Raw genomic sequence first — 21,361 nt, 5'->3', positions numbered from 1 at the left:
TTATTTACAGAGCTCATTCAATCCTTCTGACTACCCTGTAGGGGAAGGACTATGATACCCATTTTAAAGATAAGGAAGCTGAGGCAAAGAGAGGTTAAGTAGCTTGTCAAAGGCCATGCAGCTAGTAAATGACAGCCAGATTTGAGTCCGGGTCTGAGTACAGAGCCTGCCCTCGAAATCATTTCACCCTGCAGCCTGGGTGCCAAACACAGTGGGCCCAGTTGAAGGCCACTTGGCTCCATCCAGGGCACAACCTCCCTCTCAGCATCCCTCATTCTCTGCCTGGCACCCTCCCCAAATGGAGGCTACAGCCTGTGGCACATGTGCTGGCTGAGTGCAGACTGTGCCCAGATGATTAGGGGATGTCTGGTCCAAATTCTTCATGTTACCATAACTAGCAGGGGTGGGCCGTGACTTTTCCAAAGTCACACAACTGGGGAATGGGACTCCCAGGACTGGGCCATTCCAGGTGCTCTGTCCACTGTGGCATGAGCACTCTCAAGGGGGTGAGCTACCACAGGTCTTTTTGGAACATGGATAGTATGTAAATAAATTAATTCAATTAAACAAACTGCTGAGTCAAAACTTTGACATAGATTATTCTTTCAAGGATAACCAAGCTCATATTGTCTTCTTCTCTGACTGTTTCATATTTGCTTAGCATTTAACAAAAGGTCTTCATAGATCTAGGGTATTTGGTCTTCCCAACCACTCTCCAAGGTAGGTAGGGATTCTAATCCCTTTTTACTGGGGAGGAAACTGAGGCTCAGAGTATATAGGTGCAGGGCAAGTGGCTGGCTCAAGGGGACATTTACTGGGGATCTTGGCACAGGGCAGGTGCCCCGACAGCTGTGGACTAAATGGACAGACAGAGTGGCTGCCTGCCCAGCCAGAGCCCAGAGTGTGGGGCTGCGGGCAGCAGGACCCGAGTCTCCAGGCAAACGAAGAGAACTCCAAAACCAAAGATCAACTTGACTGGAAGGAGAGCTGCTGGTGTGGTGACAGTGGTTACTTCTTGATCACAAGCAATTTTTATTTTCTTTTTATCTAAGTTTTTCCATATCGTCCAGGCTTTGTGCAATTAGTATGTGCTACTTCCAGAATCACTATTAAAAAATGTCTTTACTCCTCAACCAAAAGATCTCATCTCCTCATTCATTCAGCCCTGCCACTCACTCCCCGTCTATTCCCAGGTGGCCCTGGAGCTGGGCCCTATCTCACACCTCTCACCCCAGGTCAGGGCCCTGGCACTGGCCAGTCATGAACGGAGTTGTCCAGTGGGGTCTCAGCAGCTTGGGGAGGGGGACACTCCCTGAACACTGTCTTGGGAGCAGGGCTAGGGACAGAAGGGTCACTGCAAGGGACAAGAGACAGTTGGGGGTGGTGGTAATAGATAAAATGAAATAATGGGCCAGGCATGGTGGCTCACGCCTGTAGTCTCAACACTTTGGGAAGCTGAGCCTGGAGGATTGCTTGTGTCCAGGAGTGTGAGACCAGCCTGGGCAACATAGCGAGACCTTATCTCTACAAAATATAAAAAATTAGCTGGGCATGGTTGCATGCACCTGTGGCTCAGCTACTCAGGAGGCTGAGGCAGGAGTATTGCTTAAGCCTGGGAGGTCAAGGTTGCAGTGAGCTAAGATAGTGCCACTGCATTCAGCCCGGACAACAGAGTGAGACCCTGTCTCAAAAAAAAAAAAAAAAAAAAAAAAAAGAAAAAGAAAAGAAAAGAAAGAAAAAGAAAGAAAATGAAAATGAAATGATGTCATTTCCTCTGTCAGAAAGCACCAAGGCTCATCAAAGTCTATAAAATCAGGATGGTATGAATGGGGTTGCCCATCAAATCCCAGGAAGCAAGATGAGGTATTTGAAAAGAATTTAAGTATAGCAAAGAATTATACTAACTTTGGCCACGTGCGGTGGCTCACGCCTGTCATCCCAGCACTTTGGGAGGCTTGAGGCGGGTGAATCACAAGGTCATGAATTTGAGACCAGCCTGGCCAACATGGTAAAACCCCATCTTTACTAAAAATACAAAAAGTTAGCTGGGTGTAGCGGCGGAGGCCTGTAATCCCAGCTACTTGGGAGGCCTGAGGCAGGAGAATCGCTTGAACCCAGGAGGCGGAGGTTGCAGTGAGCTGAGATCGTGCCAGCCTGGGCGACAGAGTGAGACTCTGCCTCAAAACAAAACAAAACAAACAAACAAAAAATTGCACTAACTTCAGTTTTCTAAGCTCAAATACAAACATCTATCTGTCTATGGAGAAAGTAATGATATTAGGGCTTTCACGTACACTCATCAATCTCTTCAAACTCTACAAGGTGCTTATTATTATTCTCACTTTCTAGAAAAGGAAATAGAGAGGCAAAATTATTTGTTCAACACCACAAAGGTAGGAAGCAGCAGAGCCTGGATGTGAACTCAGGGATGTCGGACTCTGAAGCTCTCTCCATTCTGCCACGTTTGCCTTCTCTGTCAAGGATCCATCATCACTTACTGAACACTTACTGTGTTCTGGGCAGGCTCAAGGTACTTTATGCACATTATCCACAGTCTTCACAGGACACTTGGAAAAGTGACACTGTTAGTTCAATTTTACAAACGAGGAAACAGGCTCAGGGAGAGTTCAAAATATGTGCAAGATTGCACAGCTGGCAAGAAGCAGTCTCGGGGAAACGGAGTTTTTATCCGCAGGCAGAAAATGACCTCAAAAAGTGATATGGGAAGAAAAAAGAAAAGTGTGGAGGCAGGGGGAGCAGTGGGTGATGGGCCTCAGGCCTCAAGGGCTGGGGGAGCAGTGGGGCTCAGGGGCCAGCTGTGCTGGGGATGGGGCTCTGCCCGTTCTGATGGTGGCCTCTGCTCAGCCGGTGCTCTCTCTGCCTAGCTACTCCACACATTACTTCCGCCTCTGAGGGGTTCACCCCCAGGCTGCCCCCCAGTCTTCTCAGCTGCCAGTTGTTGCAGTTTCAAACTCAATTGTTCTCCTCTGTAGTGAGGCAAATGGAGTCATTAATTACCTTCTATCGGCTGGGCTGAGTTCAGAACGCGATCAATATCCCCGCTTGTCATTCAGGGCAGCCCGCCTGTGCAGCCCCAGCCCCACCCCCACGGCGGCACAGCAGAACCAGGGAGATGGAAGTCCAACTGGGAACAGGGAGTGAGGTTTGGGAGCTGAGGAATGGGGTGGCTCCCCAGAGGTCAGGTGCTGTCCAGACTGGTAGAGGAGGGAGGATTGATGGATTGCGGGGGGGGGGGCGGTTAAGGGTTCACAAGGGAGAGTGGAGGAGGAAAGAAAAAGAAGGAGTGTTCCAGAATGAAGAGAGAGGTAAGTGAGATAGGAGATGGGAGGGAGGAAGAGAGGATGAGGGAGAAGTGGGATTCGGGCAGTGAGGGAGGAATAGATAGGGAAAAGGAGAGGGGAGGGAAGGGGCTCCAGAGAGCCAGGCTGGGAAGGAGCTATGGTGACACTGCTTGTCCAGGGAGATGGATGATACGCCTCATTGCCTTCCATCTTTAAACTGGACATTCAGTGAGTCTGGCCTGGCCACAGTTCCCAAGCCAAGCTCAAGAGGTGGGCATAAAGTGGGCCGGGTGCAGTGGCTCACTCCTGTAATCCCAGCACTTTGGGAGGCCGAGGTGGGCAGATTGCTTTAGCTCAGGAGGTCAAGACCAGCCTGGTCAACATGGTGAAACCCCGTCTCTACCAAAAATACAAAAATTAGCTGGGTGTGGTAGCATGTGCCTGTGGTCTCAGCTACTTGGGAGGCTGAGATGGGAGGATCACTTGAGCCCCTGAGGTGGAGGCTGCAGTGAGCTGAGATCGTGCCACTGCATTCCAGCCTGGGAGACAGAGTGAGACAGTGTCTTTAAAAAAAAAAAAAAAAAAAGAGGTGGACATGAAGAAGGCTTTGGAAATCTGGCCCAAACCTTGGCTCGGGACAAGACCAAGTTCTGCCCAGCCGTCTAGCCCTAGGAAACTACCTGCTGTACTTGACTAAGCCCAGCTTCTAAACACTCAGTGACTTCATGAACAGGGAGAGGCTGGGGTGGCTGTGGGCCTGCCTGACCTCAGGCTTGCTGTGCCCATTCACACCCACCAGCCTCTATGGACACTAATGGTACTGGTGACCCTAACACAATGCTGGACCAGAAGTAACATCTCCTGGGTTGAAATCCTAGTTTTGTTGCTCACTTGCTATAAATCTCCTGAGCTTTTCGGGATTGAGTTTCCTCAGACATATACAAGAGGGCTGTTAGCTCCTCCCTCACCATTAATTTCTCCTTTGTCTGCATTCCAACAGCCATCTATCCAAACCTTTATTGTAGAAATAGCACTAATAATAACTAAAACAGATCCAGTTTCTACTTGGATACCAGACACTATACTTAACACGCATATACTGATTTAATCCTTACAATAACAGCAACTAACATTTATTAAGTGCTTAGTATATATCAGGCACTCCTCTGATAATCTTACATATATTAATTCATCACTTAATTTTCATGAGAACTTAAACATTATTGTTCCCATTTTGTAGATGTGGAAATGAAAGTGCAGAGATTAAGGAACTTTCCCAAGGTTACATGCCTCACGGATGACGGAGGAGTAAGAACTCAACCCTGGCAACATGCCTCTGAACCTCGGGAAACTGAGGGATAGAGAGACTAGGTAATTTACCCAGAACAACTTATGATAGCCAGTAAGTGGCAGAGCCAAATTTAGGATCTCTTCATATCATAGTTATTTTTTAATGTTTGTTTTCTCCTCTGAACTGTGAATTTTGAAGGCAGGGGTCCTATAGTTTTCAACTTTAAACTTCAAGTAGAGAAGGTGATCACGAATGTTGACTGATTTGTTGACAAGAATTCCAAAAGCAAAGACTGATCAGTTCTTAACTTGCTACGCTCAACATTTTACCTTTTAGAAGGAAAAAGAAGCAACAAAGGAGAATGCTACTCTGAATTCAGTGTCACTCACGTTCTACAGCTGGAAAATATCATGAAGGGAATTTAACCGGATTCCCTCTTAGGTATTTAAAATTAAGACAAAACCCAAAAGCCTAGCTCAGAGAGATTAGGTAGTTTTCCCATGTCACATAGCTAGTTGTCATAAGAATGGGAACTGAAGTTCCTAGCTCAGAGCCCTTTCCACTATTGCAGGCCACTTAATTCTGACCAAGAAAGAGAGACTGATGAAAGGGAAATAGTGGGGATGCAGGCAGAAAGCAAGCACGTCTAGAGTTGACAGTAGCTCAGGAAGGGGGTGCTGGGCAGAATCTGAATTGAAGAAAGCAAAATGATCCATGCTGGGGGAAAGACATGCCGGGGATTCCATGGCAAGAGATTCTAAAAGAGACCATAATTCCACGAGGACAGGATGCTCTAAAAATGAAATTTTGCTTCTATAAGCTCATATAATCAACCTGACAGCATAAAGGGAGTGGGAGTGGGGGAGGGGGTGAAAAAAGAAGGACATTTAAGGAAAATCACTGTTGTTGCACACAGATAAGCTTTAAATTATGATGATCCCAGATTTTAAAAGGACATGTACATTGAACAGCGGAAGATTATGCAGCCATTAAAAAATCGTGTTTTCAAAGAATATTTAATGATATGTGAAAATGGTCCTATGTAATGTTAGGTGAAAATAGCAAGACATGAAGCTTCTTATATGGTATTGTTCAATTTTTGATTAAAAAATTATATATACACAAAAAAGAAAGAGACTGGGAAAATCTACCAAATTCAACAGTGGTTGTCTCCTGGTGATGACATTGTGAGGGAATTTTTAAAAATTTACTCTCTCTTCCAAGTATTTCCCAATGAGCATGTATTCCACTTATGATCATAGAAGTCACTTTTTTTCCTCTTATACAGGATACATGACAGATGGAAGGGGGGGGACCATAACCAAGGATGGATATGAGGGTGGCATGAGCCTGTCAGGAAGACAAAGGCTCAGAACAAGCTGAGACAACAAAAAAGGGTTTTGGATGCTATGTCTGGAGAAAGAAAGAAAAGAAAGGCAGATTTTGGCTCAGTCCTAGGGAAGAGGATGTAATATTGAGAGAGAAGGCAGAACTTCTCAATCCTCAGCTTGCTTTTGTCTTCACCAAAGGAAAGCATCTTCAAACTGAGCCCAGTAGGAGGGCACTGGTGCCCTGGTCAGGGAGGGCCAGGCAGGTAACCTCTGGCCATTTCAATGAACTTTCCCAGGTCCAGACAGGACCTAAAACTGCTGCTGATAATCCCTGAGATGTCGCAAAGAAAGGGTGAGGCAGTGACAAACCCGATGCCATCCCGTCTGTTAGAAAAGCGGGGAGAAGTACACGTATGCAAATGACACTCAAAATCATAAATTCAGGATCAGGTTCTGGAAATCCTTTAAAAGAAATTATTATACAGTTAATTACAGCCAACAGAAAAGAAAATGGTGATACCCCAGAGCTTGCAAGCACTCACAAAAATAAGTTGTGGCATATTTACTCGATATCAACGCTTAGATCAGATACCTCCCTCATAAACACTTCCCTAGTTGCCCTGACTGGAAGCAACTGCTCCTTTGTTTTTTTCATTCATCATATGACTTCATGCCTTGATCATGGCATTCATCACATTCTGCTTATATAATGATGTGTCTGTCTACCTCCCTGCTAGATTGTAAGTTTCTTGAGGTCAAGGACTGTGCCCTATTTACCTTTGTAAATCAGTCCTGCCATATGTTGTACATAGCAGGCGCACAATTTGCTCATCAATGTAAACTGGATTTTTAAAAATAATTTATTAAGGAAATTCTGTGGAAGTAGTGAATGTTAACATTTGACAAAGAATCTCCTTCCTAGCATAATGGACAATGTGAAAACAAGTAAAATGATTGATGGCTGTTGGGCTCAGTAGTTCCCAAAGCATTCATTCACTTATAGCAGCTAGGAGGAGGTCTCCATCGGTGGGCCATGTGGCTTTCCTGTGTTTTCAAGGAAAATAACTCTTTTGGAAAAAACTAGTTGGATGATGATATAGAAGACATCCTTATGACCTTAATCGGGTAGAATTAAGAACCCAAACCAACAAGATGAAATTCAGCAGGGATAAATGGAATGCCCTATGTTTAGGTTAAAAAAAAATCAATTACACAAGTGCAGAATGGGGTAGACCTGGCTTGATAGCAATTGATGTGAAAAAGATCTCGAGGTTTTAGTTGACCACGAACTAAATATGAGCTTGAGTCTGACACGGCTGCTAAAAAATCGAATGTAATCTTAGGCTATATTATGGATGTAGAGTCTCCAGATGGGAGAGTGGCAAGGCTCTACTGTGCCTGGCATTGGCTAGACTGTCTCTGGAGTTCAGTGTTCATTTCTGAGGAACTTTAGCCTTCAATAATGAATTCTGAGATGGGTAACCAGGATGGTGAGGGAACTCCCTCAAGGGCAGGAACCGTATCATGTGAGAATCTGAAATCTACCCAGGACCTAGCCCAGCATTTGCCAAGAGCTCAGTAAATATGGTGGAGTGGATGAAAGGGAGGGAGGGAAGGAAAGGGAGGGTATCAAATGGAGAGCTTTACCGCCACCACCATTCTCTGTGGCAAATTCCATTACCTCTATTTTAAAGATGAGGAAACAGATTCAGAGATATTAGTAATCAGTCAAAGGTCCCAGAGCAAGTAGGGAGTGGAGATGGACCCACATCTGGACATTTGGATCCCACATCCTGTGCTCTTCCCTCAACCCGCATGACTCAGTATAAAGTGGTGCTGCAAACAAACAGTGGCCACTGTCCATCTCTGACATATGTCCAGGCAGAGCTGTGGCCTTTCAGGCAGAACTACTGGAGGAAAGAGTTCTATGGTGAGTGGCAGATAAGACAGGATGACCCTTAAGAACCTGACACTCTGCCTTGTCACCATCCAGCCCAGCCAAGGTCTCTCAATCTCAGCCACGCCCAGGCTCCCAGGCTCACACCCCATTTCCTGCTTGCCCTTCTAGTCCATTTACCCAGATTCCTATGGAACATACAGTCATATGTCTGGGCATTTAACAAACAGCCAGTTGTCTGAGTGCGAAAGCCTTGCCTTCCCCAGCAGGCTGTAAGCTCCTGAGAGCCACATCCTGGTTCTCTGCTCCTCTCATACCTCCAAACACAGTGGGCACCTGGGCCCACATTGATACAAAGATCCCCAGAGAGGCCAGAGAGGAAGGTGTCAGTTTCCTCACTATCCCACTGATTTACACACCAAAGCAGTCAAGGACTCTTAGCTCACTGAAAACTGTCCAAGGACAGGGGGATAATCTGAGGGGCCCCTTAGGGCCCTGGCATTTCCTAACCAACCTGTAGAGAAGAGGGAGATATGGAGGAAACCTAGAACCCCAGGGAAATGTACCAGCAAATTTACTTTCCTCACTTTAAATAACTTAGCTCCCCCGAAAAAGAGCCCCCAGGTTACCTGTGGAGAAGAAAAGCGTGGCACCCACTGCCAAGTCACAGCCAGCCTGGATGTGGGCGACCCATGTATGAAGAAGTGGAACGGGGGAGAGTGGGTACCGACAAGGAGGAAGGAGATGAAGGCCAGAGGCCCCAAGAAGGGAACACACAGGTTGTGGGAGAGGGAGGACAGACCCAGGGGAGGAAGGAGAGGGGAGAACCTCCAGTGGATTTAGGGAATTCCCCAAGGAGATCAACTTTCCCACCTGGGAGCACTGGTGTGCAGTCCTGCTGGCCTGCTGCAGGGGCTGGGGGGGAAGGAGGACTCACTGAGTGTCTAGCTCCTGGGACCCTAGCCCTTCCTCAGCCTTCTCTGGGCTCTCAGGGAGGGGGTGGGGCCCTCTGCCTAGTGCTGTCCCCATTTGGCTCCAGCAGGGGCCAGAACCAGTTAGAAATCTCTGGAGCCAAGAGGAAAGGGGGCTTTGTTAGCTCAAAGGACACAAGCAAGGCGAAAAATTACATACCAGGCCGCCCTAAGTATGCTTGTTTAGAGAAACTGCTTGCATTTATGAAGTCTTTGGTGCGGAAAGCAGGGTTGCAAATGACTGCATCAGAGCGACAGTAAAGGCCATTAATTTCCTGTTATGTTTTCCTGTGTTGGGGGCTTTATTAATTTAATTTTACACTGTCGAACAACAGCGAGAGCTGACACTGCCACACCGCCACGGCTAGGGTTTTCTTTTTGTGTGTGTAGCAAGGCTTTGCCTGACATGCAAATCAACGCTATTACCAGAACCAATAAAGATGTGTGGAGGGAAGAGGGGAGGGAGGGGAAGGGAGAGAGCAGGGGGGAGAAAGGACCAATGCCATCCTTGGCCAGTGTCTGCTTCCTGTGCCTAGCACCTCCTGGCTTCCCAAGGCGTCCTCCACAGTCAGCAATTTCTGAGCATCCTTTGCTATCCTTCTGCCCTCTTCTTCTCCCCATCCTCTGCTTCTGGATGGTCCTACCTCTGTCATCCTCCTCTGTCTCAGTTCCTGGCAGAACTTGTATAGAGACATGGAGTTCCCAGAAAGAAAAGGGAGATAGACTTTTCACTGTCTGACCCCAGCTGAGGTATGTCGTGGAAGCCACAGGGGCAAGCAACATGATGGTGCCAAGCCCACAGGCCAGAGCAAAGGCCTATGTTGCGGACTTCCTCTCCAGGCATTTTCTCCCCCATACTCCCTTTTCATCTAAAGTCAAGGGTCCTGGCCCACTTACACATTATTAGTGCACACATGCATGAACATGAGGAAGAGTCCAGAAGAACAGATACTCCAACACTCCAACTTGCTTTTAAGCCCCTCTGTGAGCTTTCATACTTTAACATTGTCAACCACTTATTTCCTTTGAATTACCAGGAAACAAATAAGGTCTCTATTTCTCCTTAAAAGACTCCAATAGCTATTTTCAGTAGCTGTAAGGCACCCACATAGTTCAGACCAAAATGCCAGAGAAAAATGGATCCCCAGCATCAGAAGAAAAAGCAAGTCCCTAGAGGTTCCTTTGTATAGCATTCTGGTCCCTTTTGCTGCCTAGGCTACATACCCACTGCCCAAGACTACCCACACTGTCCCTCACCCAGGCGGCTCCTGCAAGCTGGCTGCCCCAGGTGGCCCACAGTGCCCTCAGCTCCCCACACCACCAGTCCACCCAGGTGCCCACACTGCCCAAGTGCCCATGCTGGGCACTCTGCCTAAAGAGATGGAGATGGCAGGTGAGGAGGGAAGAGAGGAGGAAAGAAAGGCTCCTGGAGTCACCCCTACCAAATCTACTGTCTGCATCCCTCCATCCCAGGCTTCCCAGGCTGCCTGGGCCGAGGGAGATATGTGTGAGTCAGCGAGTGTGTGTGAGTGTGTCTGTGCATCTCCCCCTCTGTCACTGGCTTACTTGCTCTCCTGCTCGCACTTTCTGCTTCAGGAGCTGTTTGGCAGGCTCCGGGAGGCTGCTGGATGGAATCCAGCTCTCCCTAGGAGGAAAGCATAAACTTCATAAACTGCATTTACTTTAATGCAGGTTCCTGGAGCTGTTCTCCTCTGACTTCTCTTCCCTCCCCTTGTCTGCTGTCTGGATCACATTCTACCCCTGCCCCTGTGTGTACCCCAACCTTACACACATGCACACACATACACAAGTACACACGTACACATGCACACACACGCCAGCCAGTTCTCCTGAAAAAGGTGAAGCCTGGGGCAGAAGGAGAAGGGCGAGGTGTAAAAGCTCTGGCTGCAGGATAAAGCCCCAGCCCCAGTCCTGGAAAGGCCCCCAGGAGATGCCCACACACTTGTCTCCAGTAGTGATGAGCACAAAGGGTGCTTTGAAGCAGGCAGGCCGAGCCTCAGGGAGGGAGGGGATGCTGACATTTCATGGGGGCAGCCAAATTAGGAGCCACCTGGAGGATGGGCCACAGGGCTCCAAGAATGGGAGGGAGGGAAGGCCAGGCCTCTGTGCAGGTTGAGGTTTGTGAGGCCTCTCTTGTCTAGTGCTGTCAAGGTCAGCAGGTTCGGGTTCACTGAAGGGTCAGGATGGTTTGAATTACTGGCTCCACTGCAACTCGGCTCTGAGGCTCGTGATCTGTCTCACAGCTCCTGAGCCAGGCCCAGCCCTCCCCCAGCCCTCTATGCCTTTCCACCCCAATGGGGCAAAATGGAGAGGGTCCTAAAGAGCCCTAAGGCCACCATGGCTCTGAGGAAGGCAGAGCAGGAGGGGTCCTTCTCTGGGCTCCGGGGGTCGGGGGCAGCAATGGTCAAGGAGGCTGCCAGGACCATTCTGCTGGCAGGCAGGGATCTGGGGTCTCCCCGGCCTACGTCCTCTCCAACCCTTTTTCCAGCTGCCTGCCCTTCTCGGCTGCCTGCTTGTCTGCAGAGGAAGAGGAACGCAGGGAGGCGAACTCAGGAGCAGCACGGCCTGGGGATAGCCTTGGCGCCCATCTCCTCCTTCCTGCTTCCATAGCTTGTGCTTGGGGAAGAAGGGCAGAGCTGAGGCAGTGGATTTCCTGCTTGGTGCCCTTGCGGGGTGGGCAAGGAGAACAATGCCTGTCTGCAGGGCTGGAAGGTAGTTGCCAAGTGAAAGACTAGGAAGTTGAAGATGTATTCTGACAAGATGGGTGCTCATCCACGAGGGTGCAAACGTGGAGCTGGGCAGGAGTACCTGACAGCCTTTGCTGAGACAGTGGTATACCTGCACCCACCCACCCCAATTTCCAGTGGTGGATGGACACATACAGCCCCCTCCAGGGCAATTCTGTACATTCTCCCTGGTAGGGTGGAACTGACCTCTCTATTCTGAATTTCTGGCACTCTGTGAACAAATATATACTCTTTTGTGCTAAATCTCAAAATACTTCCCCAAACAACCAGATGGAACTCTTCATCCACATAACAGCATTAACTAGTTGGGAAGCAAAGGTAGCTGGTGATTTGGCTGCTGGCTCTGATATAAAGGCAAGGACTTATATGCAGATGCATACACCTATGTCGATCCACACAGCCAGGGCAAAACCCCTGCACTTCCCCACAAAAACATACAAATCACCTATGCACAGGGCTCAAGATAAAGGTCCTTCTAAAACATCGACAGAACCTACACCTACCTCTGGATAATGACATGGTCAATATTCAACAGGCTCACTGCCAACTCTACCCAGAGTTTGGTTATAATATGTGATCCAACTAAGACAGAAAACCTGCCCCCTCAGGTATGAGCAGTTTAATTTCCTTGGTTACTAGGAAGATATAATCGTAGCAATGAATGTGTGTTCATAAATGAGTTTTTTCCCTGTGTTTTGGTGAGTGCTGACCTTTGAACCTCAGCTCTTTCTTGGACTGAGTGAACATTAGGCAGGTTTTGAGTTTGAGTTGGAAAATGAACATAGGTTGAGCCAATGCAGTTAAAGTCAGGCACTTCTCTAGACAGGCAGTTGCCATCATATAGATTTGGTTTCTGGACTGTCATAGGCCTATCTTCTAGGGAGGGGAGAGTCTGTGATGTGCTAGATAGTACAAGGTGTGAAATCATGAAACCCCACCAATAATCCACAGAGTACCTCTCCTTAGAGAAGCACAAACTCAGGCTGGGCGCGGTCGCTCACACCTGTAATCCCAGCACTTTGGGAGGCTGAGGTGGGTGGATCACCTGAGGTCAGAAGTTCAAGACCACCCTGGCCAACATGGTGAAACCCTGTCTCTACTAAGAATACAAAAATTAGCCGGGTATGGTGGCCGGCGCCTGTAACTTCAGCTACTCAGGAGACTGAGACAGGAGAATCATTTGAACTGGGAGGCAGAGGTTGCAGTAATCTGAGGTCGTGCCATTGCACTCCAGCCTGGGCAACAAGAGCGAAACTTCATCTCAAAAAAAAAAAAAGAGAGAGAGAGAAGCACAAACTCTGCTCAGCTGCCCTCTGCCAACAAAGATGTCTTCTTACAGTGCTGAACTAGGGTCTGGGAGGAGAGCAACAGCAGAGAGGCCCTGCAATTCCCTACCCAGGATGTAAGCTCACTTTAGAAACCTGGGAGCACACTCCTTCTCCCTTGTCTTCTCTAGGAAAAGAGTCGGATGACTGGGTGTGCATGTGTGTGTGTCTGTGTGCGTGTATGTGTGTCGGTGTGTGTGTGCGCGCAAGAATTAGGTGGTAAACAGACATAACTGTGCCTAAGTGCTGGGTTTTTCTTTACTCAATATGGTGCAACCTCGCCACATCTTCTGGGCTCTCCTCAGCCTCTCTCCAAGCTCCTTCAGGCTGAATCTCATCCCACTAAAATAAGTGTGTACTCAGCAAAACTTCCCCAAACTCTTCCTACACAGGGAGCACTCAGATCCCTCTCTAGTTCTGCCAGCCCCCTGCATCTGGACCAAAATGCCACTGAGAGAGTCAGGCTCTGGCTCCTGCCTCTGCCCCCAGCCATACCCAGTCCTCACAGTTCACAGCAAGCCTACCAAGGAGCGCTCACCCACCGACTTCCCCCATCAGCCTCGGTCAACACAGCAGGCTGCACCCGAGTGCCCAGGGCCTGGGAAGCCGGACAGTGGCAGCCTCTGGTCTTCCTTGGGGTCCTCCTTGCCTGCCTTTTCTGACCCCAGCCCTCCTCCCGCTGCCCCTCCAGAGGGAGAGTGGGGAAGAGAGCTTGGTGACCAGGGCACGCCTGGTTTACATTAATGAGATACACCGAGTATAATCCAGCCATGGAGGCAGTCTACAAAAGGAGGCGATCGCGGGCGGCCAGGAGCAGAGCTGCTCAGGTAATTGGTTTATCTATCTGGAAGCAGGGGGAGCAATCTCAGCACAGACAGACTAGCAGTAAAGTCTCTTCCTTAAGGCTATTTCCTTTGTCTTTTCAATTGCTTGCACATCCATGTGAGAGAGGGAGAGAGTGTTAAAGAGAGAGGGAGAGGGAGAAATGTTAATTTGTGAATTAATGGCTTTTCTCAGCGGAATTGTAAATTCAAATGTCACCTCACACGGTGACACCACGGCTGGTCTGCTGAAGAAGCAATGATAAGATCCCCCACCTCCCTCAGTGCCCCTCCCTCCCCAAAGATAGCTGTGGAGTGGAACATGCTACTTTTAATTTGCAATAACAACACAACAGAGGTATGCAGTAATGACTGCCTTCTTCCACCCTCCTGGCTTCCTTCCCCCATAGTCCAATGGCTCCCCCATTTCCTCTCTCCCTACGCCCTTCTCAAACAACACCTCACTTTGCCCTGGGTGCCCCCCACCCCACCCCAGCCAGCGCCCGATCACATGGGGGGGGTGCATTTGGAATTGACAACGCTGCAACCCTCTCTTCTCCTTCAATAATCAGGGAATTAATGACCCTGAAGTTAAAGTGAGGCTGATACCGAGGCCCTGCCCAGCGTTGGGAAAAAGCCTTCATTGTTTTCAAGCAGGAGGCGGGCAGCAGTGAGGGAGATTCATGGATGGAGATTGAATATGCAATTTTCTTTCACCTTGCCAAGAGCTGCCCCTGGGCTGTGCCTGGCCTAAATTTTTCCTTTTACCATCTCTGCCTTATCCGGCCCTCCCACCTCCCTTCCATTCTTTCCAGAAAATTACCTTCAAAATTGATTTCCACTTTTACAAACAAATATAATGGGAACACAGGAAAAAACTTGGGCCGTGATGAATTAGGGCTGTCAGGTGCTTCCAGGTCTCCTTTGCTTTTGTTTTACTACCCGATCTGCTCTTTGTTTTTCCAAGGGCTGGAAAAAGTGCCCCCCATCCACTGAGTGCCTGACCCTCCAGGCCACCGGGGCCTCAGCCCCCAAACCCCATCAGTGGCCCATGGCAGAAGTAATCCAGGCCCTGAGACTCTATTAGCCTCCTGGTCTCCCAGTGGAAGCCTGAGCCAACTCCTCCTTTTCCACATTCTGGCCCTCAGGAACCCACTCACTGAATGTTCTCTAACCGCCACCCCCAAGCTATTTCCCTTGACCCCCACACCATGTTCCCTCTGGCCCTCATACCTCTTAAAGTCCAGACCAGATGCAAACCTCCACCTCCTCTAATGTGGGCAGGATCAGTGTATACCTCGACTAGAGCAAATAAGAGACAGACAAACACTGAGAGATCCCAAAAGACAGGCAGGCAGAAGATTGGGGGCAGGACCCCAAGATTGGGAGACCAGATTCCCCTTCTAAGGGTTACAAGGGTTCTGAGCTGCAATTCCCACACAGCCTGGCTGTAAGGGCCTCAGTCTCCCTAGCCTTGGGCCCTAGGCCGCCCCTGGAGGCAGGCTCAGGACAGCACCTCCATTTATCAGCAGAAGGTAGGGTGATGCCTGTGCCCAGGACCATGGACGCCCAACACACTCAGGCCTGGCTTAGAGCTCTCCCTGATCACACGGTCACACCTGGCACTCTCTTCAAGCATTCACACTACCCAGGTAACTGCATACCTTCCCAGTGCATGACATTCCCATCCCCTTACGCCCAAAGATCTCAGAGCGGTAGAACACAGGCACACTCACACCGGCATAAACTGTGTAAAAAATTACATTTGGATTTACAAAACAAACATACATTTTCCAAGGTAAATAAATAAACTTGCATGTGGGAGCAGAAATGTACACAGATGAATAGAGGGAGAGATGCCCACATGTTAGAAAAAGAAGGGGATCGCCGGGCGCGGTGGCTCAAGCCTGTAATCCCAGCACTTTGGGAGGCCGAGACGGGTGGATCACGAGGTCAGGAGATTGAGACCATCCTGGCTAACACGGTGAAACCCCATCTCTACTAAAAAATACAAAAAGCTAGCCGGGCAAGGTGGCGGGTGCCTGTAGTCCCAGCTACTCGGGAGGCTGAGGCAGGAGAATAGCATAAACCTGGGAGGTGGAGCTTGCAGTGAGCTGAGATCTGGCCACTGCACTCCAGCCTGGGCGACAGAGCAAGACTCCGTCTCAAAAAAAAAAAAAAAAAAAAAAAAAAGAAAAAGAAGGGGATCTTATATTTATTTATTTATACACATCTAAAATGCCTGTGGAGGCGGAAAGATGACATGTGGCCCAAGTGGGTAACCACAGAGTAAATGAACAGATCAAATGGACAAAGGTTCTCCCAATCCCAGGTGTGAGGACGACGCCTTTCCTCCACTGCACTGGTCCCATCCAGGTTAGCTAATCCCAGCCTCCACTAAAGACTGCCCTAGTTACAAGGAGCTGCATTAAGGTTAGGGCACCTGTGCCCAGATAAATTTCTTTCTAACACAACTTCATTTCCTCATGAAACATAAACCTGCCAATTAGGCTTTCTTTCCCAGGTACACAAGGATGCATCTTCCAAGATGAAGTCAGCTCAACACTAAATTCATGACCTCATGGAATCCTCTCCACAGTCCCCTAGAAGGAAGTGCCATTACCATCTCCATTTTACAGAGGAGAAGATTGAGCTGATGAAGGTTAGGTGACTTACCCAACTAGTGAGAGGCAACAGGATTCAGACCCCACTATGCTCACTCCAGAGGCCACATTCGTTCCCACTGAGCCCCACTGCCCATCCATGCCCTGCTCTAGGGATGGCATGCTCACTCCTACCCTGTGCCTTCCTTCCTGGTGGGAGTTTCTGCAGCCTTCTGTTGCCTCAAGCCAGGCTCCCAGACAAGGGCAGGTCTTCTCATTTCCATGGCTTAATCCCTTCATTTGCTCCAAGTCTAACCTGAGCAACACTCTTGGGGACCTCTAGGATGGTAACTAACTAAGGAAATAAACTGCTTCTTCCAGTTATAGCTTCATCCAAAGCAGAAGGGAGCTATTAAAGGCAGTGACAGGACTCGGCCATTTGCAGCCATGCAGCCTGCCCTGCCTGCAAACGCACAACTGCATCAGCTTGGCACCACTCAACGGCACAATTCATTGTACACCTAATTAATGGAATGCAGTATCATGACCCCCTGCAGTCTCACACCTCAAAGGATGATCCCAACACACCTCCCTCACACAGACCAGCAGACTCTTACCATATGACTTCATTTGGATTCTTGGACAAGTTATGTAACTGCCCTGTGCTTCAACACCACCACCAATGAACAGCAACGTTTTGGGCCCCAGCTGAAAGCAACTGGGTGAAGGTGAAGGACTTCCAGTTTTCAGCCTGATTGCAGATAGGGAAATACAAGAATCTCTCTCCTCCAGCCACATAAACCAGCTCACACAGTGTTCAGGGAATTGGCTTTCCTTCGAAGGGCCCAGGGAATCCAGCACTAACATGCTTACCCATAATTACAGCTAAGAAGAAGTGAGGATTTTTGCATGATATGAACGGGGATTCTACCTTCTCATACTGATGGACAGCCTGTCTTCTGGGTGCTTCAGAATATAACTTCCTCATCCATCTGGTCTGTCTACCTGTCTCATTCTGGGAGCTCCTGGGCTCTTGGGATGAGGGTCAAAACCTCTTGACCAGCACATTTCTCAAAGGAAAGTCAGGGGGTGTTTTCCATACTCTCAAAGGCCAAGGCATGGGAAGGGGTCTCAAACAGGCTCACAGTCACTGCCAGTTTTTCCCCAGAGTCACAGCTGATCAGTCCTTTCCTAATATCCCCAGGGAAATGATGGCTGCAGATACTAATAACACTGTCCATATTCTGAGTGCCAATGCCAATAATGTTCTGGGCATTATCACTGTGAGCACCAATAACTACTGCTGAGATTGTCTCCAATAACGCCAGCACGCACTGCAGTGATTGTCCTCACTAATGCCCATCACCGTGACATTGTTAGAGCTGAAGAATAGGCCGAACTGTACCCAGAGCAAAAGAGGAGCAGCTTCCTGGAGGACAAAGAGGTTCACAGCTTGCCCTCAGGGTAAGACACTCCTAGGAAGATGCCACAGTGCTTGAGACCAAAGGAGGGCCAGTCTGGCAGGGTCTTTAAGGGTCCTCCTGGAGGGAGATGAGCCCCTCCATTCCCTCTAGGGTCTAGCCCTTTGATGTGCATCCTCAGTCCCATCCCAACACCCCTCAGTTCCCCATCAGTGTTCTCTTTTGCTGCAGTCCTGGCCCAGTCACTGAAGGACACACCTGGGTGTCTGCAGCCCATGCCTGAGGCTGCCTTCTGTGACTGGCCTGCCAGCTGCTTTGCTACCTTGGCCTGACTGCAGAGTTGGGCTACATCATCTTGACACATAATTATCTCCCCTATTCTTAATCATCTGAGCTGCTCCCTAATGCAAACTGGGCCTGGCTGCTTAGAAGCAACCAGAGTGGGGGAAACGGGAGGAGGGGCTGCCACAGCTTTACCTTTACTCTCTCCTCTCCCTTCCCACCGGGGGCTGGTGGATCAGGATTGGAGGGGGAGGTCAGGGAGAACTGGTCTCCCTCATAGGCCTGGCCTCCACCAGGGAAAATACAACTCCATTTGGCCTGGGGTTGGTTAAGAGGAGTTGGTAAGAGGAGGAGAACCGTCTCTCAAAAAAAGACTGCAGCCTCTGATATTTCTTGACACCTGGATAGGCCCAGCAGGTAAATGTTTCAGAGGAAACTTGGGGGCCCCATAATCTCTTGCTTTGAATACTTCCACTGCTTCCTGCAACATGGCCCTGGTGCATTACTGTCACACTGCTGGAGCATGAGCTTCCCAAACCCAGCCCTGCTCCTGTCCCTTCCTGCTCAGACTACTCCTGCCTTCAGAAAAAAAAAAAAAAAAAAAAAAAGGCCCAAACTCCTTCTATGGTCTAGACCTGGCCTGCTATCCTGTAGCCCTAACCTGTCTCCTCAGCCTTACTGTCCACCACATCTCTTTGTGCCTTCTATCCCTGCCAAAGCTGCCCTGCAGCGGCTGGTCAAAGGGCCTTCTGGTCACAAGGCTCAGTCTATCAGATAGAATTTCAGGTTACCATTGTCTCTGAACATTCTCCTCTTCATCCCTCAGGCCCCTCTTCAAAGAGCAGCCCTTCCTGGCCATGTACTCCCTCCCCAGCCCAGTTCCTGTGGCCCGCCATCTAGATCTCCATCGCAACAGGGTATCTGATGGGCCTATCTGCTCTTTGGGCTCACATGTTTAACATGCCCCACTAGAATGTAAGCTCCTTAAGGACAAGAATCATATCTTGTTCTGCTTTGGGATCCTATAGTACCAAGCCTTTCTTGAAACTGATGTCCAGGAAAGGTTCACTGAACTGAACTGATTAGAAACAATGAAGGCGATCAACCGCTCAGGAGAGCACCCTGTTCTGGGCCAGCCAGGTGCAGCCCTGGGTGACCACAGCCTCATGCCAGTGCCTCCATACCCCCCGCCTTTCTTGCCCCACAGGAGCCTATGCAGCAGAGGGCATACTTGGCCACAAGGTTGGCATACTTGGCCACAGCCTCAGACTGAAAAGGGAGATTACAGAGGGGCATCTGTGGCCTCCCATGGGCCGCTGGGCCTCTCACCCCCTAAAAAACACAGGGGCTGCTGGTTAAGGGAGAGACCTTTAGGGTTTGAGGCAGATTCTACCAAAGAACTCGGGGTGCCAAGGAGCTTGGCCAAGGCCTGAGCATGGGGAGCCTCAGGGAGAATTGGGACTTAGGGCCTTTCCCACAACCTCCCCCTGCCCATCAGGGGCTGCCGCCAAAACAACCACAATGAAATTTAGTGAATGGCAAAGGCCGTGGCAGCCAAATCGGCTTGGATATTTTGGAAGAAGGAGAAATAGAGCCAGACAAGCTGTTTCCCTGTGAAACGAGGCCATTAGGGCTTCTGGAAGGAGGCCAGCGCCAGGTCATCACTGTCTTGCCAGGCCTAGGCCTCCCCTCCACGCTGTCCCTTCCGCTGGGGGCCAGGCGTCTCCCACTCTCTTCCCTCAGCCTAGGCCGGGGGATCTTGGACTGTGGGCCCAGGCAAGCTCAGCGTTGTCCCTTTTCTCTGCTCCTCACTCCATTAGGCTTCCCCTACCGAGGGTTTGTCTATGTGTGGAATGACCAGATAATTTATTGTCCAAACAGGACATTTCTAAGAGAAAAGGGAGACGCTGAGATGCTGACTGGCCAAGATGCAGAGACAACAGGCATAAATTGGGACTGTCCTGGGCTAATGGGATAGATGGTCACCCCTTTACGCTCATTGTCTGAGGATTCTGTCTCTTTCCTGGGAGATGTCTTTAAAATCCTCTGAAGGCCAGGAGGTTACCACTTCTTCAGAGGGAACCATGAGAAAATGGGGGCAGAAAGCAGGCCGGGGACACTGGTGTCTCTGTTGGTCTAGGTCTGCCAGCTCTGTGCCCCAGCTTCACGCATCAGAAGAGAACCAGATGGTAACCAAGAGACCCCCAATGTCATGACATTTGAAAAACACTTTGTCCCAGGCTCATCCCCACCCCACCACTCTCCCCCTTATGTCTTTTCTTCTCTCCTCTTCCTCTTCCTTCCCCATTCCCTTTGACACCCTTCCTAACGGCTTGGCTGCATCTTGAGGCATTCCAGGGAGGTGAGGGAGAGGGCCAGGGGATTTGGAGTGGCATCTCTACTCATGGAGAAGAAGAGGAGAGAGGGGTCCCATGTTCAGCTCCCTGTGAGGTTTGAACCAGGGGCGGTGTGCATGTGTTAAAGAGAAAGGACACCAGGGTTGGCTGCACATGACATCACTCCCTCACCTCCGGACAGATTGGGATCATGTAAGGACAAGGTAGGTTGGCCTTTCATCCTCAGGTCAGAGACCAGGTGTTCCCCCAACTCCAAAACCTTCCCAAGGTAAACGGTTCCTACTTCTCCTCCTGGCATCCCACAGGGATCGACAGGGTGAGCCCTAGTGGCAGGTGAGGCAGCCTGGGCTGCTGAGCAGATGGTGAAGCTGATGGCCTCACCAGCAGCCACCCTCCCTCTCTCCAGGAGCCAGCAGGGCAGTGGGGGGACCTGGGCTTTGCTACTAAAATTGATCTTACAGCAGAGCAGCTGCAAGGCCAGGCCGAAACCGGAGCTTGGAGTCCAAGGACAAAGCATGCGAAGGGGAAGCCACACCTCTTCCCTCCTCCCTACCTTCATCACGTTTCCTCTTCTCACCATTGGAGCGAGGAATCCCCAGGATCCCATTGATGGAGTAGGATCCCACTGGGTCATTGGAGGCGCTGGAAACAGGAGGGGAGGCCGTGCTGGGAACTGGATGAAAGGAAGGAGGAAATGGCATCAGGATAGCAGTTGTGATCGTAGGCCAAAGCCCCAAGGCTAGGGGGCAGAGAGAAGCAGAGGACATAAGGAGGGATAAGGAGCCCACATTCCTCTTGTTCCTCTACTTCCTCTGGGGTCTATTTAAGAGGGGATTGCATTGCCACGTACAGGCTATTATTCATTTCTGTCCAGCCCTGAGGTAAGTGGTGCCCAGTCAACCCCAGGCCTTCTCTGCAGACCTGTGGATTTCACTGGGGTTCTCAAAGTCACTATCCTAAAGATGGATGAAGTACAGGCCCAGGAAACACCA

The 21,361-nt window shown here is 49.6% G+C and overlaps 1 protein-coding gene across 2 annotated transcripts in view; it reads right to left on the bottom strand.

Annotated features, from left to right (window-relative positions):
• Positions 1-21,361, bottom strand: part of PAX2 (paired box 2) — an 81,061-nt gene that overhangs the window by 27,510 nt on the left and 32,190 nt on the right. For both annotated transcript variants that reach the window (XM_073019275.1, XM_073019276.1), the window contains exons 4-5: positions 20,923-21,042; positions 14,940-15,008 (exon numbers count right to left, since the gene is read on the bottom strand). In XM_073019275.1, coding sequence (XP_072875376.1) covers positions 14,940-15,008; positions 20,923-21,042 — 189 coding nt within the window. The remainder of the gene's footprint in view (positions 1-14,939; positions 15,009-20,922; positions 21,043-21,361) is intronic.

This window comes from Chlorocebus sabaeus, chromosome 9 (assembly GCF_047675955.1).
Source record: "Chlorocebus sabaeus isolate Y175 chromosome 9, mChlSab1.0.hap1, whole genome shotgun sequence".
Lineage (NCBI taxonomy): Eukaryota > Metazoa > Chordata > Mammalia > Primates > Cercopithecidae > Chlorocebus > Chlorocebus sabaeus.
The sequence above is the reverse complement of the archived record's forward strand: the minus strand, read 5'-3'. Positions and strand labels throughout refer to the sequence as shown.